Source organism: Embiotoca jacksoni, unplaced genomic scaffold (assembly GCF_022577435.1).
Source record: "Embiotoca jacksoni isolate LCO1_2020_lvr unplaced genomic scaffold, fEmbJac1.0.p SCAF_5, whole genome shotgun sequence".
NCBI lineage: Eukaryota > Metazoa > Chordata > Actinopteri > Embiotocidae > Embiotoca > Embiotoca jacksoni.
Window position 1 is genome coordinate 1624577 of NW_027185403.1, and position 15928 is coordinate 1640504.

Consider the following 15928-nt stretch of genomic DNA (forward strand, 5'->3'; position numbering starts at 1 on the left):
TAACAATCACAGAATTATTATTTTTTTTTTTTTAAAAGACAGAAAAGAAACCAAATTCCACCAATGTAAAATAGACTTTCAAACATAACTTTTAAACAAATGTTTAGACTCCGCCTTCAATTCCTCGATGTGTGCTGGCATCGCTGCAACTGTGCGTGTCGCTTCATTTAGCCCCATTATTCAACGTCATCACACTTAGCCACTCTTAAGCGGTTGCTGTTTGGTCGGCCCTTCAGAGTGTCTGAACAATCCATCATGCAAACATGGTTTCCCGAATATAATCACAGCAAAAACTGAAGCTGTGAACAGTAGGTGGGCGGAGCCAAGCTACAATTTGCACCTTCTTCTCGTGCAGAATATAGTTTTCCTAGTGTGCTCATCAGGTGAGTGGGTGGGTGGGGGCCTGACGGGGGGGGGGGGGGGGGGGGGGGTCGCCAGTAGCAACAATCCCAGCTATTGTATTGTACACCTACGCTCACTCAGAGGTCACAACGGGGAGACGTTTTCCGCTTTTCTTTGTTCCGAGCTGAAACAAGATCCCTTCTTCAGAAAGCGGAAATAATAACTAACTGTAGCTTTGTTTGAGCTTTTATGAGGCGACAGGTCGGCCCTTCATGTTGAAAGCAGGTGCCAGCGATGTGTCACTGATGCAATCAATTCTGCGCAATAGATGAACGAATCACTTTAAAATGACATTTTATTTGCTGTCTTTTAAATGCAACGCTTAAAGTTCTGCATCAAGTTCTTATTTTGAAATGGGATGTATTTATCAAGGTAAATAAGTAGTAGTTTAAGGCACTATCAGTAGGTCTAGTGAGGTTAGTTTTCTAATTTAACAGCACACTATTAAAGGCTTTGTTTGGCAAATAGTGCATTAAAATGGACAACAGCTTTTGATATGTATTCAAGGTGTTGATACTGAAATTGTATTTTCTCTTTTTTTTTTTTACAAGCGTCGTAAACACGTAGGAGACACACACAAAAAAAAAAAGCGGCGTGAGCTGACCAACCAGATTTCTTGTGGTCTCTGTGTGGTATCTCCACAGCCCTCATGTGTACTTACATTTATAACTCGGTTCACATGAGCTCCGGAGGCTCTCGCTGCCTCTGCAACCGCCCGACACAAAAGTATAAATCTGTTTCTTCTTTTTCGGCCCGGTCCATCTAACTTTAACTAAACCACGGAGATTATTTTTGTTAGCAGAATTGTTTTTTGGCTACACCGGAGGAGGTCAGTTTGCAGGGAGGAATGTAGCTAGAACTCTGCCTACTTCCAGGATATGGTCTTTTTTTTTTTTTTTTTCTTTTGTATTGCATCTTACATGCTCACCCACAATTGGCAGGTGCAATGCTATTCATCCCACAGCACCTTGGTGGGTTTTGTAACATCATTCATGTATACTGCATGTATAACTGTTACCTCGCACCTCGGAGATCGCGCAAAATTGTGAGATGTGTTTGTTGTAAACATGTCAGGGAAGCAGCTCCTTTTCCTTTGTCCCGCCTCTTTTGTTGAACATTAAAAAAGCAGAGATGTAGGAGCCCATCGCCGAACCCAATCTGTCAAGATGTCCGGAACCTGAGGTTTTGTGAAGTGTGCAGAAGAACACAGAAATCTGCCTCGAGCTTGACTGCTGCTGGTGCACTGCGTTTCGTCCCACCTGTCTCAAAGTGTGGCACACGCACGCTCTCATATCCGCAGCCTTCGCTGTTGCAGCATCACAGTAGGAGTCGTAGCCGTCGTGAGGGTGCATTTGCGATCACCAGATAGTTGCAGCCGGCGCGTCTGATATGCTAATGTTTGCGTCCTTTATTAGACGGAGCTTCACTCGTGCGTCTGGATTTATCAGAAAATCAAAATGTTACTGTGCGTGAAAAATCACCGTGTTCAGGCTTGTTTCTCGTACGTGGAAACGGTGATGACAGAAATAAAACAACAACCAGATGGTGTCGAGTTTTTTTTGTTGGTTTTTTTTTTTTCCTGTGCTGTAAATGCTGCGGCCTCCCCCGAGGCTTTTTTTTTTCACACTTATCACTTGTCTTATTGCGACACCGCTCCGAAAAACACACGGCAAAGTCTGACTAAATTTAAAAAGATTTATAAATAGTTGAGCAAACTTGTTCTGTCTCATTTTCCTGTCTGACAGGAGCTTAATCAATTTGCCAAACAGGGTGTGTGTGTGTGTGTGTGGGGGGGGGGGGGGGGGGGGGGGGGGGGGGGGGTTCATGTTGCAATCCTATTAGCTCAACCCAAAGACAGTGAGTGCGGGTAAGACTGTGAAATGTTTTTGTTAGTGACTTTGCCATGCCGGTTTACACAGCGCTCGCATCAGAGCATCATAACCCTATCGGTAATCCTATCTTGTTTGCCCTCACATTAATTTGTATTACTGAGGTGGCGAGGAGGCACCCAGTTTTATTCCCTTTGCATTTTCTACATCCAAACTGAATTATTCAGTCTTGCATTCAGTCAATTTGTGACATTTGAGATGTATGGCCCACGTGGGTGGTTTTTTTTTGGGCGAGGAGTGCAGTTCGATATCCTCAGTCGGCATGAAGATGAATCCAAATATCAGTGTTTGCCTTCAATGCCGTTCCAGTATTGATTCTTTAATGCTGTAAACCTTGACTAATGTCCTCACCCGACGTGTTAGCAAGCGGTGGTCCTCTGCAGCTGCACAGCGGTTCGGCTATCGCTCTTTGTTGTGGCTTGCCGCCTCGTTTTCGCACCACTTCGAAACATCTGAGGACGTTTTCTCTCATCGTTCGTGGCAAAAGGCCCGAGCCGAAGCCCTCTCCGTCTCCCTGCCTCCACTCCACAGCCTGTCAAACCAGATAAGGCAAATTGCTGGTGTCTGCGCCTCAGTCATGTCCTGCTGCCCCCTCCTTTCTTTCGTTACAAGTGGATATGCCTTCCCCCCCCCCCCCCCCCCCCTCCCTCGATCTGCAGCTTGTCTCTATCTCGGGTAACATAGCTGATTCTTGAGCACAGCCAGAGTTCAAGATTTCAGTGTCTCTCTGAGTGTACTTACAGTATAGCCACCGAGAGCTTCCCTGCCCACTTTTAGCCTCCATCGGGTTCAAGGGGGTGAGCCGGGGTGGTATCTTCGGAGAATGACACAGTGCAAAGGAGAACAAAGAAGGACAGGGTGCAATTAAGACACACTCCCACTCCTCCCCTACCAGTCTCTGCACTCTCTCTGTGTCACCAAGGTGACATTGCTCAGGGCGCTCCAGTTTTTTTTTTTTTTTTATCAGGTACGGAGCCTCGGCCCTGCATTCATACCATTAATCATCTCAGAAGCTGTGATGTCGAGATTAAAGCCTTCTTTTTTTTTTCCTTTACATGACACAAATTAGCCTCGTATCAAACAAATTATTGCCTTTGTAATAATTCTAAGGGAGGAATCAATTCAGTTTGGGAAGGTCCAGCGAAACATTATCATTTCTTTTTGGGTTTTTTTTTTTGTTTTACTGGCAGACTGCTCAAATATTCCTGTAATGACTCCTCTTCTAGTTTTCTATTTTCCACTGTAATTTCTACGATAGAAAATCGCCTCCATGCTGGCTCCACGTCTCATTCACTGTAATTTGTTTTGTGTGCACATTTATAGTTTAGATTGTTTTCCGTATCGTTTGGTTATTATTTGGGAAATTCCATGTTGCTCTTACAGTCTAACTGTGTCAGAGTGTTTAGTGCCGTGGCAAATGCAGCGTGACATGTAGCTACATTTCATTACGGCCCGTGCGCTTGTCGGATGGAAGAGTACTGGGGTGATCTTGGAACTAGAGACAACAGACTTTTTCTTAACGCGTCTTTTTATCCCTCACTGTGCCAAAGCGAAACAGGGATTTCTCTCTTTTTTTTTTTTTTTTAGTTACAGACTTCTATCCAAAATCTGAAACCCGCCTCCACACATTCATTTACTAATCAATGAGCAGACACGTCCCTGACGGCTGTTCAGCTGCCATAACTGTGACTTGAAGTCTCCTCTGCAAAATCTGTTGAGAGAGTTTGTTTCAGAAAACTTTGCGAATTTGTCTCATGAAACAAAGTAGCTGGACCTAATTTTCTTTAAGCAAGTTTTGTTTACAGCTTTTTCTAAGTTTGCATCCAAACTCGGAGCAGGGTGAAGTTAGAATATAAAATATTCAAGAGTATATGTTGATGGACTCCAAAAGCCATTTTAGTCCGGGCACTGTAGGAGTCCCCTTCCACAGCCCGGGGGCACCGGATAGTCAGAAGCCAAATTCCCATCAGTGCAGCTCTCCAGCTGAGACGTCACAAGCTTGATCCTCGCAACAACCATCAGCAGTAATGTGTCATGACCAAGTGTCCTTGAGGGGAGGAAGCTGAACCTTAATCTGCTCACTCACTCCAAGTTGGCGGCCAGTCGTGTGTGTGTGTGTGTGTGTGTGTGTGTGTGTGTGTGTGTGTGTGTGTGTGTGTGTGTGTGTGTGTGTGTGTGTGTGTGTGTGTGTGTGTGTGTGTGTGTGCGTGCGTGTGTGTGTGAAAAATCAAAGTGGAACGGTGTCGATACTAAGTGTGTCGCGATGGTGGAGGGTAGCTGATGATTGATAAGTGTATTTAATCCATCCCATTAGGCTGTCTAATAGCTTATGCTAAGACTTGTGTGTACAGGAAACTGTGATGGACGTGTAAATAGAGAGGACCACAGCAGCTTGCCAAAATGACCTCAGCATTCATTTTTTTTTCGTTCTTTTTTTTTTTTTTTTAAAGCTGAACGTCAGCCAAACTGCTCCGCTGCTGTAGTGCTGCAACCGATCCATGTCCTACACACTGCATTACATCCACGATATCAGAAAACGTCTTTGTCTTCGCCGAGAATGTTAAGAAGTTATTACACAAACAGACATTAACGTTCCAGTCGGATTACACGGCTTATTTGTTATTTGCAGCTGTGTTTTCTGGGTGCTGCGTCAACCTCCCCAGCTCATCAGACTGTATGTTTCATTCAGGGAGCGGACACATGGATCACGCTTCAATTAAAGTCCCAAGGTCGCGCGTTTGATGGCGTCACGCACACACACACACGCACACACACACGCACACACACACACACACACACACAGACAGACACACTCAAACAGCCTTCCCACGGACCTATTTGTCTTTGTTAGCGGCTCATGTATAATGCTCTCGGATACAAAAGATGGATTGGTCAGATCGTCCTGTCGAGAGTCTCGCCAGACCGTGCCGCAATTTGAATTCGCCCTTCAATCAATTAAATCAATGAAAGGAACTAATCAGAGAGGGGACAAGCGGCGCGGCGGCACGCTTGATTTCACATACATCCAGGGTACCGGCGGCTCGCGGTACAACGCTGTGGGAGAATGACATTATGTGGCCATTCAGTGGTGTCATAGATCCACTAATTAGGACAGAGGCTGTGTGAATTCTCACAAGTTGCTGGATGTGAATAATTAAGTGCTTCCAGCATGCACTTTTTCCCTTTGATGTGTTTTTCTCCTTTGAAGAGAGTCCCACTATATCAGCATCCCCTAAAAAGCCAGTTTATATCTGCTCCTTGTTAAAATATTAATCTGTAGTGACTCACCAATTTCGGTGAGTCCTCAGTGAAATGTAGGCACCGGTACTAGGGGGAGGTACACGGCACTGTATTTATGTTTACCACCTCTCTGTGACTTGGCGAAAACATGCTCCCTGACAATTTAAAAGAACATTATTTTACATAATATATATTCGTGCTCGGTGGAGGGTTTCCAGGAACCCGCCGAAGCAGTTCTGCAGCGTTGCACAGCACCGAGGTGTTGGGGGTATATCAGTTAAATTAATGGTCGGCAGTGTGCCTGTGTGCAGTCTCTACTCCCTGTACTATTTACATCAAATCATTGTCTGAGCTTTACTCAACAAAATCTAAACCCAAGTCATTTAAACCATAATTTCCCTCACTTTTTTTTTTTTTTTAATGAAAAACATGTTAGCAGTGTGTCCTGAGGGCAACCTTTAAAGGCCTTTCACATTTCTGAAATAAGACAGAGAGGCTAATGGATCTCGGGTTATGGTTGAGAGAATACATTTTAGAAGAAATATGTAAAATTTCACTGAAATACACTCTGATATCTGTGTGTAAAGTCCGTAACTGGAGATGTGAGGGGTTAGCCCTGCGAAAAATCCTGAAGGCTGGAGACAAAAAACATAGTGGCAAATATCTCTAAAACTTTAAATTTACTTTTTTTTTTAATTAGTTTTATGAGAGTCTGTTTTTGTTCACACAGTTTCTTCCTAGCTCTATTTCAGTACTTACAAAGAGACACATGCGAGTGGCACAGGCGGCAACCAGCAGTGACGTCACCCGTTGGTTTGTGAACGGCCGGTTTGCTAGTTGAGCGGTTTGGAGCCTGTAGTGACCATATTTGAGCGAGCTCGAGGGGGGGGGGAGTGGATCTGACTCGGTCTGACTGGAAACCCGACGATACTGCGTCCTGCCCACCGCAGGCCTGTCAATCAAACAGACACGCCCCCTAAAACCAATAAGCTTTTTGAACCTTATTTTTAAATTAATGACGGGAGTATTTTCAGATGGACGGCCAGAAAACGAATAAGAGGGACTGACTTAAGGTAGCAAAACCAATATAACTCGTGGATGAATTTTATTGACTGAAAATTTTATGAGACTAGTTGAATTGGAGCTTTTTTGGAGCCAACCTCTAGTGGTAGCCGGTGGTATCCACACTATTGTTAAAAATGAATGTTTGTATTTCCATGTTTCCATTTTATCTGGATCTGTTACATATAAATCCGTGGAGACTCCCCCCCCCCCCTCCCCTCACATGTATCTCCGGAGACTTCCTGGTTAAATAAAGGATAAATAACGAGTCCAGTTATATGCCACCAGTGACAAACACCAATCCTGTTTTCACACCTGCAAATAACCGCTGTTTTTGTTTCTCAGGCATTTTATACAAAGGGAACGGGGAGAACCAGTTCATCTCTCTGCAGCCCCCTGTGATTTCCACCGTGATGGGGAACGGGCGGCGCAGGAGCATCTCCTGTCCCAGCTGTAACGGGCAGGCCCAAGGCAACAAGCTGCTGGCCCCGGTGGCTCTGGCGTGGGGCAACGATGGAAGTCTGTATGTCGGAGATTTCAACTATATCCGCCGCATTTATCCGTCCGGCAACGTCACGAGTATCATGGAGCTCCGGTAAGACTATTTTTGTGTTCCTGCGCTTTCATGTTTGAGCTTTTCTGTGCCAAGTTTGAAACTAGAAAGCTGTTTTCATCTGCTGTGTGCTCGTTGAAAATTTGATGTGAAGGGGCGGGACTACCAGCATTATTTGTGACATCACAAATAGTTTGCACGATCAACAATAATAATGTGGAAACCTGAACAAACATTGAGAATAGACTTTAGACTGAAAAATGAGACACCTTGTGTGCAGCTATAAAAATTTAGAAAAATATTTGCAAATTCATAGATTCTGAAATGTTTAATGAGTGAGAAGGAACAGATGTTATTTTAAAGATTTTTAAAAGATATTTGAGGGGGATTTTTTTTTTTGGTGGAGGGGGGGAACATTTCAGACACAGTGTTATTCAAAGTAGATTATTTTATAAACATCATAAAAGGTGCAGGGGTCTTTTAAAAATTACAGCATTTATTATGCAGCTTGTTGTTACTCCTGACCATTCAACAACTTATAGCAATTTCAAGGTTAAAGTTTTTACCTTTTATATGAAAAGATGAATCCATATATTGAATATAAACTCAGGATTTAAGGTCAAAAGAAAATACTTGCATGTTAGTACTCTGTGGTAGTTTTAAAATACAAATTGTAATGCATAGATTTTTATAAAAAAGAAAAAAAAGGAAAAGGTAATAAAAACAACAAACAACAAAATCATGCAGCGTACTAAAACTGACCCCAAACCAGAAATATCTCGCGTATCAAACGTCAGCACGGAGAGGGAAACTAAAATGGCACGGTGGACAGACTTTCAGTCACACGCATCGTTCTCCCCTACCCATAGAAATTTGAAATCTTTTGCCTATCCATCTCTATAATTAGGAAAGACATCCTGTCTTCAGCGTGTAATTGGGATGATTTACGCCTACATGCCAATTTGGCTTCTCCCAGCAATGACTCTGATTCGGCCAGTTGGCTTATTTCAAAGTGGCAGATGTTGATTAAATGTACATCGGGCCATCGTCCTCCACGAGACACATATATGACAAACATGGAAACGGCCTCAAAAGGATGTAGGTCACCACGCTGTCGGCAGGTTGTTGTACGTCGAGTGGTTTGTAAAGTTACGATAACGAACGTGGACGTCCGCTGAAAATGTGAAATGAGTGAGTGACTGGATAATATTCCCATCCACGGCTAGAACCTCGCTGGCTTACCTGCGCAGGCATCGGCCGCTGCAGAGCACCTCTGGTGTTTGGGAAGTGTGTGACGGTATGGATTAGAAGCCGGGTGCCGCTGCAAATAATCATGCATGCTCAGCAACAATTTCCTAGATAAATAATAGTTTAAGAGATGGTTTATGACTCCGAGCAACTGTTTCCCTTTGTTTACGAGAAGAGGACTAAACACTACATCGAGGAGGTGCGTTAGCTTTATTAGATTTAGGCTGACACGATAGAAAAAAAAAAAAAAAAACACACCAAGGAAAATTTCCCTTCACACTAGATGGCAGTTATAAACCAATACAGTAGAAAGAGTGCAAATGTCTTTGCATAATGTACCGTATCTTCATTTCTTGCATGAACAGGAGTAGCTCGGTTTGCTTATTTGCTGTTAGTCTCTTTCAAACACTCAAAGACCCGAGTCCTTTCAGGGTTTTTTTTGTTTTGTATGTATTATGCGGAGTATAAATGGGGGTCCCTGAATCTCTTTCAGCTGCTGTTCGCATACAGTCTGTATTTAGATTCTGGCTTCAGTGGTCAGTGTGTTGTAAGTGGCTGAATCAATATTTCGATATGAGTGGTCAGATTGAGAAACACGGCGGTGATGCGGGATGGGGCCTTTATGAACACAGGAGAACATGTTTTTTTTTCCTCTCTGTGGGTTGTAACTCCGCCGCGGTGCCACCTCTGACTGTCATTGAATGTGATTTTCTCTCGCGGCTCTGTTGATTCTTCAAGGGGACTACTTTGACTTTTCAGACTTTTAGCCATTTGTGTTTTTTCCTTCACCAAACTCTTGGAGGGAAAATTGTGCTTTTTAGCAATTAATTTTTTTTGCTCCAGTTTTACTCACTCCTCGTGTTTCAATGAGAAATAACAAAAAAAATAAGAAAATACTATAAAGAAATTGTCCGATTAGACAAATGACAAACTTGAAAATGAAAAGTATCCCCTTAAGATGTGTTCATTTCACCTTGATTCTCTTTCCTCTTTTCCTGCTCCCCCTTTCCCCTGTCATAGAAATAAAGACTTTAGACACAGGTAGGTGTCTTATCTTAGTGCATGTTTTTATTGTGTCCTTTCTGCACTTCATCATTTTCATAAACACATAAATAACTCTCCCTTTTACAGTCGTCTTTAGCAACAATGATCACCATGTTTATTGGAGCAAACCGATTATAGCTTGATTACATCTAAACAAGAAGAGGCTGTTAGAATTAGTGCAGTGGGATTATTGACAAAGTGTAAAATAAGTCCTGTCCAGATTAAAAACATTGTTTATAAATACAAAAAAAAAAGGGGCTGTTCATGTAAGAATGTAGAATTAGCACCTGCATATCAAACGTAGTGTAGTCCAATATCAGTGTGCTGCAATAAACAGTATCACTGTGAAGCTTATAATTACATTTGCAGCGATGGTGTTTGGCAGATGTTCCCTTCCGGAGGGGCTTCCACAACTGCTTTGTATTCATGATTAAGACAACGGCTCTGTATCAAGTGAAGATGCACGTTGGTGGCAATTACATCATTCCAGTGATTAACTTGACCGCACGTGCCTGAGGTGCTCCGGAGAGTAAAAAAAAAAAAAACTGGAGTAACTTTATTAAGCTGGCTGTCAAGGTAATGCCTGCAGTGCGCTGACGGGATCATTGCATACGGACATGTGAATTTAAAACGTATTTGTCTGCCTCATTTGGTGCTATTTTATTCTTAGTTGAATTCAAATGCGCTTTATTTGTAATTTGAGACGGAATGAGATGGATGCGTGCCATGTCATTTAGAGACGCAACACGACATTTAGTTAATAAGTCATTAGCTTGAGAGAGGGGACGTGACTCGGTTAAAAATAAAATAAAAAAAAACGTTGAGCCGACCCCCGAGGTGCTGCAGGAAGCCAGCGGAGGGCAGGCGCTGCGGAGGCGGAGTGACGTGTGAAAGACGGACACCACGAGTGCTGCTAAATTCTGGATCAGTCGGAAGTTTCTGATTGCCTGCAGAACGATGCCAGCTACCCGGGACGTAGTGATTGTTTAATGAGGAGTTGACTCGCACCTGCGCTCGCACCTGGGACAGGTGGGGCAAAAACGTTCTGAGATGGAGCGGAAGGTTCATGAAACGGGGAAAAGAAGCCTGACGCGGCCGTCAGGTGGAAGTTTGTTTTATTTCTACCGAAGAGCTGCCGATTTTGTGACCACAGTTGGTGGCGGTTCTTGAATACCAAACACAATTTCATACCAAGATAATAAAGCCTTACAATTTCCGTACACGCATCTGTTTGAATGTCAGAAGCTTCACAAAGGTAATATTTATTGTATGACTTTCATTGGGTTTTAAAACGCCACACCGGGATCTCATTCATCACGTCCACCCCCTGCAGGTTGACTGTAAAAGAAAGGGTTACTAACGTCCCACTTGTTGCATTCTTTATAGGAACTTGAAAGCAAGCACCTCCGATTTTTGGGGCATTTATTTTGACTCATAATAGCTGTCAAGTTTTATGACTCCATGTTTATCATTTCACAAAGATGTTTCATTGCCACATTTATTTTACCATCACATTATCCACTTTCAATGTCAGCCAGTACTGAGAGGGGTACCATTAAGCTGGAGTGCAACCATGTTTATGACTGCACTGTAGAGCAAGTTATTTTTCACAGTAACTGCCTCTGTTTTTGAGCTCTTTAATGACACTTAAGCACCTGCTATGCATCAGCTCTGCCTTAATTCAATCGTTCTTAAATATCAACCGTGAGCGTCACACAAAATTATAATATAATTGCCTTTTTTTTTTATCAAATTATAGATATTAGTCAATCATGCACTGTAAAAAAAAAATCGTTTGATTCCTAATCCTTGCCATGTTTGCTCTTTGATCCAGAAGAGGTTACATCCATTATGCGATGGTTAAGAGAAGGCAAATAAGCAGAATCAGAATCAATGTTGTTTGTTAAGGCGAGCCAGTCATTTGTGTAATTTCCAAAGGGTTCCCCCCACCCGGGAGAGACAATACATTAAATGATTCTGGCACACACAGGTTTGTCATTTATGTTTTGTAAACTGGAACCCCTCTGCAGTGGTTTCATGTTAAATCTTTTTGTTCGACTTCCATCTTTTCAACCGTCTCTGTTTCCCACTTTTTCTGCTATAGAAATTCTTCACACAGTTTTTCACAGCATTACAAATAGCCATTAATCCCTTCCTCACTTCATTATCCATGTACATGACAATGTTGTTACTAATTCTGAGTTGATAATAGGGTCTGTATTTTAAGCAGGAACTGGTACACTTCATTAGCAATGTATGGTATGTGTTTTAGAAAATGACACTCTTAATGGCAGCATTAATACTTAGAACAGAACCTGACTGAACGTTGGTATTAACTTCTTCACTTTACACGTAATTTAAAACCTGTTTCGAATGTAATAAATTGGGAAAATCAGGATTTGGAGGTAGTTTAGGGCATTTTACAGAGATTGATGCATTGGATTGAATTTTAGAGGTAAATTAGTTCCATTTAAGAACAATCAGTCTGCGCTGTAAGAAAAAAGGCTTTTAAAGAAAAACGCTGTCTGCAATAATAGTATGTAACCGAGTTATCGTTGTAACCGTAGCAACAACCCGGCGCACCGGTACTTCCTGGCGACCGATCCAGTAACCGGCCAGCTGTTCGTGTCGGACACGAACTCCCGGAGGATCTACCGACCTAAAACCTTAACGGGCACCAAGGATCTGCAGTCCAACGCCGAGGTGGTCGCAGGAACCGGTGAACACTGTCTGCCCTTTGACGAGAACCACTGCGGCGATGGAGGCAAAGCTCCGGAGGCCTCGCTCACCGGACCCAAAGGTATCATTTACAACTAATGACGGTGTTGCACTCAAATTGAGGGGCGGCACACGGGAGTGCCAACTGCTAGATTTACATTTACGCGCGCGTTGGGCTCCGTGCCAGCTACTGCCCCGCTGATTTTAATGAATGAATTCCGGTTGTGGCCCATGTGTTGAAAGTAGAAGTAAGCTGGACTGTCAATTAAGCAGAAAACACAGACTCTTTGTAAATTAAGGCTGTGCGCTGCTGCTCCCAATCAAAAAAAAAGTTGTGGTTTTTACCCCCAAAAACAGAATGCATAAGTGATTTTTGCATATTTGCATAAATCCTTTAAAAGTATTACTCGTTTCTTGGAGATTGTTGCTTCCCAAACAGCTCTTGTGAAAGTAAAAGTCTCCGGGCCTTTTTTTTCAAGATGAAAGTCAAACCTAACCACGAGTGGATACCCGCTGCGCACAACCTGTTGCCCACATTCAAATAGCACATGGACGTTCGTGTCGTTTGTGGCGTGATTGCTCACTTTCCATAAATTCTTCTGGAAGAAAAGGCCAGGATGAATTGTTTTGCACTAGTTGATGCCCACTCTGAATGCCAACTGCAATAGCTCAGCTTCAGCTGGGAGATAAAGGCTCGAGCGAAGGGAATCTGAGGGAGCAACTCTAATGATGGAGTGGGTGGAAGCCGAGACCAGAGAAGAAACAGCAGATGGCTCCTCTTTTTTTTTTTTTTTTTTTTTTTTTTTTTTTTTTTTTTTTTTTTACTCCTTCTCAGACATTTGCTGAACTATGCTCAAATGTGACACTTTTCATCTGTCTGAGAATCTCAGACTGTCAAATAGCCAGCTCGCAAGGATTCACCGTGGGCTCCCTCGGCTCGTCAATGTTTTAGCAGAAAGCAATCTTGCGGAGACCTAGCCACAGGTCAAACCAAACCACTCACCTTCCATGGAAGCTTTTAAAGACTTCATTGAAGAAGAAGAAGAAAAAAAAAAAAGTTACAGCATATATTCGGAACATTTTTATTGTCTCGAAAAACTCACGAGCAATCATCCGCTACACGTTCCTGACATCAGCAGCTCTCGGTCTGCATCCAAAACCGCAGAATGTTCAAACCAAATGTGGCGAATGAAAAACAGTCTCCCTGCATGTGAGGTATGAATGAATTCCCATAGGTGCTGGTCTCTATTAAGCAGCACGGTGACACGGAGAGTGATGTGGAGGCTGGCACGGCCCGTTAATGTATTTTCCCAGTTTGGGACAAATGGTTATTGCAACTCCACGCTGGCTTTGGCGGCTGCGTACAACTCTGAGCTGACACTCAATCACTGAGACAATTTAGTCCACAGTTGTCACCAAGGCAACTGCCTGTCTTTCACCTCTTCCATCTGAGACTGTCCAAAGCTGTCATTTTCACTCCCTCGCTTATTTATTCCTCAAATGGTGTTCAGATTGTTGATGATTGCCGTTGTCAAAAAAATCTTCTCAGAGAACCACTTATTGACACCCCCACCTTTCAGAGGTTCTTTTTTAAGACGTGGGGGGGGGGGGAAAGGCGAGTGCATATACACCGTATGAATACAGCCTTTCCCACTTCTGCCTAAGAAATTATTTAATACCAGAAAAGCAGCCTGTGAATTATTGATGGATGTGCTTTTTGCAGTGACCTGAATAATGGGAAGGCAAGCTTGACACATGTATCCATCGTGTTCTGTCCACTGAGTCATGCAAGCAGAGATGCAGCATATCTACAATGTTTTCCTTGTTATCAGAAGCTTCTTCTTTTTGCTTTTTTTTTTTTTTTTTTTTCTTTTCCCCCTCCATCCCTCCCTCCCTCCCCCCCCCTTCTCCCCCACTCCCCGCCTCACACTCTTTACCTGGTTTCAACAGGCATCGCCGTGGACAAGAAAGGGCTGATCTATTTCGTCGACGGCACCACCATCAGAAAGGTGGACCAGAACGGCATCATCTCCACTTTCCTGGGTTCCAACGACCTGACGTCGGCTCGCCCTCTGACCTGCGACAACAGCATGGACGTCAATCAGGTGACCGAAACACACCGAGCGCCGGGCAGTTTGTCGAACCGACCAGCGCGCCCTCGCAAGAGTGTGTCACAGTGCCACCTTGTGCTCCCACCCCCTCTAACCCTCTCTCAGCTCGGTCACTCATCATTGACATGCAGTGTTGTATAACAGGCACGGTGTAATATGTAGTGTTGTATCTCACACACACACACACACACACACACACCCCAATATAAGCTACCAGTATTTGCAGTTACACGCCGCCTAATAAATGGTTTTCAAGAGAGAGCAACGCATTTGGAGGACTTTTTAATTTCACCTCACCGTCTATATTATTATATTAAGAGTCCCCAAACTCTTGGGTAAAAGAGCTTTTTTTTTTTTGCACGCTGCTCACTCTGCCTGGAACCTTCTGCAATTAAATTTGAAATTACAGAAAACTGGTCCCTTTCAAGGAATTTAAATCGTTGCTGCGGAAGCTGTATTTTTTCTTCTGGCTGATAATGTTTGGTGGTGCAGCGTATTTGTATGTGGATGTTTCTTAATGCAATTCATTTATATTTTGCTTTTTTTTTTTAATTTATTTTGCAGTTTTACTTATTTTTGCTGCTGGTTTTGAATCGCCCTGTATTTAGTGACTTTTTTTTTTTTCCACGGATGTGATCTTTGAACTTATTCTCAGTGGCAAACTTTTTAGTTTTTAATACATTTTTTGTTAAACTCTGATCTTCTGAGCTCTTTTATGTCATCTGCTTGATGTTGTTAGTCTGTAGTTGTTGTTGTTGTTGCCGCCCGTTTAGGCTCGGACACTTTTGAAAGGATGCTTTTTAATCTTGATGCAAATTTTCTGGTTAAATAAATATTAAATTAAAAATAGACATTTCATGTATTTATCCAAGGAAACGGACACATTAGTGGAATAAGCCTGAATTCCTAGGACACTAACACAAGAAGGTGCATTGCGAAAACACAATCGAGGTGAAGAAATTACATTTTTGTGTCTATGTGTTGCTCTCAACTCAACAAAAGCGGAGCATTTTCTCTAAAAGCGCAAGAAGAAAATATGTGCTTGGAGGAAGGATGGGATTTTGTTGGAAGTGGAGACATGAAGTGTTTGTTGAAGAGATGAGTTTTCAGGTCACGGCAGATGATATGGAGGGAAGAATAATTACTCAGTTTTAGGGGCTTGTTTTGATGTGGCTGGAACTGAATTAGTGTTCCACTAGAAATTCTCAGGATCGAGGACACTTACACCATACATGATAATGAAGCTGCAATCGGCGGCGGGCTGGCTGCACATAAAACCTTTTCTTCGGCAGGACCCGAAGATGACCGGCTTTGTCCAACACAATTTTCTATTTACCTGTGAATGAGGTGATGTGAAAGCAGCGCCCTGCCCTTACGCAATAGCTTGAAGAATTACAATATCATGTCCCTTTTTTTCCAAACTAGAAAGTGCAGCTTTTACTGTGTTTAAACATTAATTTTCCTCCTCATTGCACTCCATTAGAGTTTTGAGATCTTACTTAAGGCAAAAAAAAAAAAACAAAGGCTTTTATCGTATGAAAATTCATGCGTTCAACACCATCTCCTCTCCCCTGCTTTTGCAGAAAAGTGAATTTTAAAGTGGAGTCGCTGTTGAGAATGAAATTGCCGCAAGATCAGGTTCTTCCACCTCTCGCGTGTGA

General features: G+C 42.9%; 1 protein-coding gene across 11 annotated transcripts in view; it reads left to right on the forward strand.

The window, feature by feature from the left end:
* LOC138211068 (teneurin-3) overlaps window positions 1-15928 on the forward strand; it is a 185607-nt gene that overhangs the window by 157486 nt on the left and 12193 nt on the right. For 9 of the 11 annotated variants that reach the window (XM_069170649.1, XM_069170650.1, XM_069170651.1 and 6 more), the window contains 4 exons: window positions 6939-7188; window positions 9415-9435; window positions 12006-12238; window positions 14107-14261. In XM_069170649.1, the coding sequence (XP_069026750.1) occupies window positions 6939-7188; window positions 9415-9435; window positions 12006-12238; window positions 14107-14261 (659 nt within the window). The remainder of the gene's footprint in view (window positions 1-6938; window positions 7189-9414; window positions 9436-12005; window positions 12239-14106; window positions 14262-15928) is intronic. The other 2 variants (XM_069170654.1, XM_069170657.1) reach the window with 1 other exon arrangement.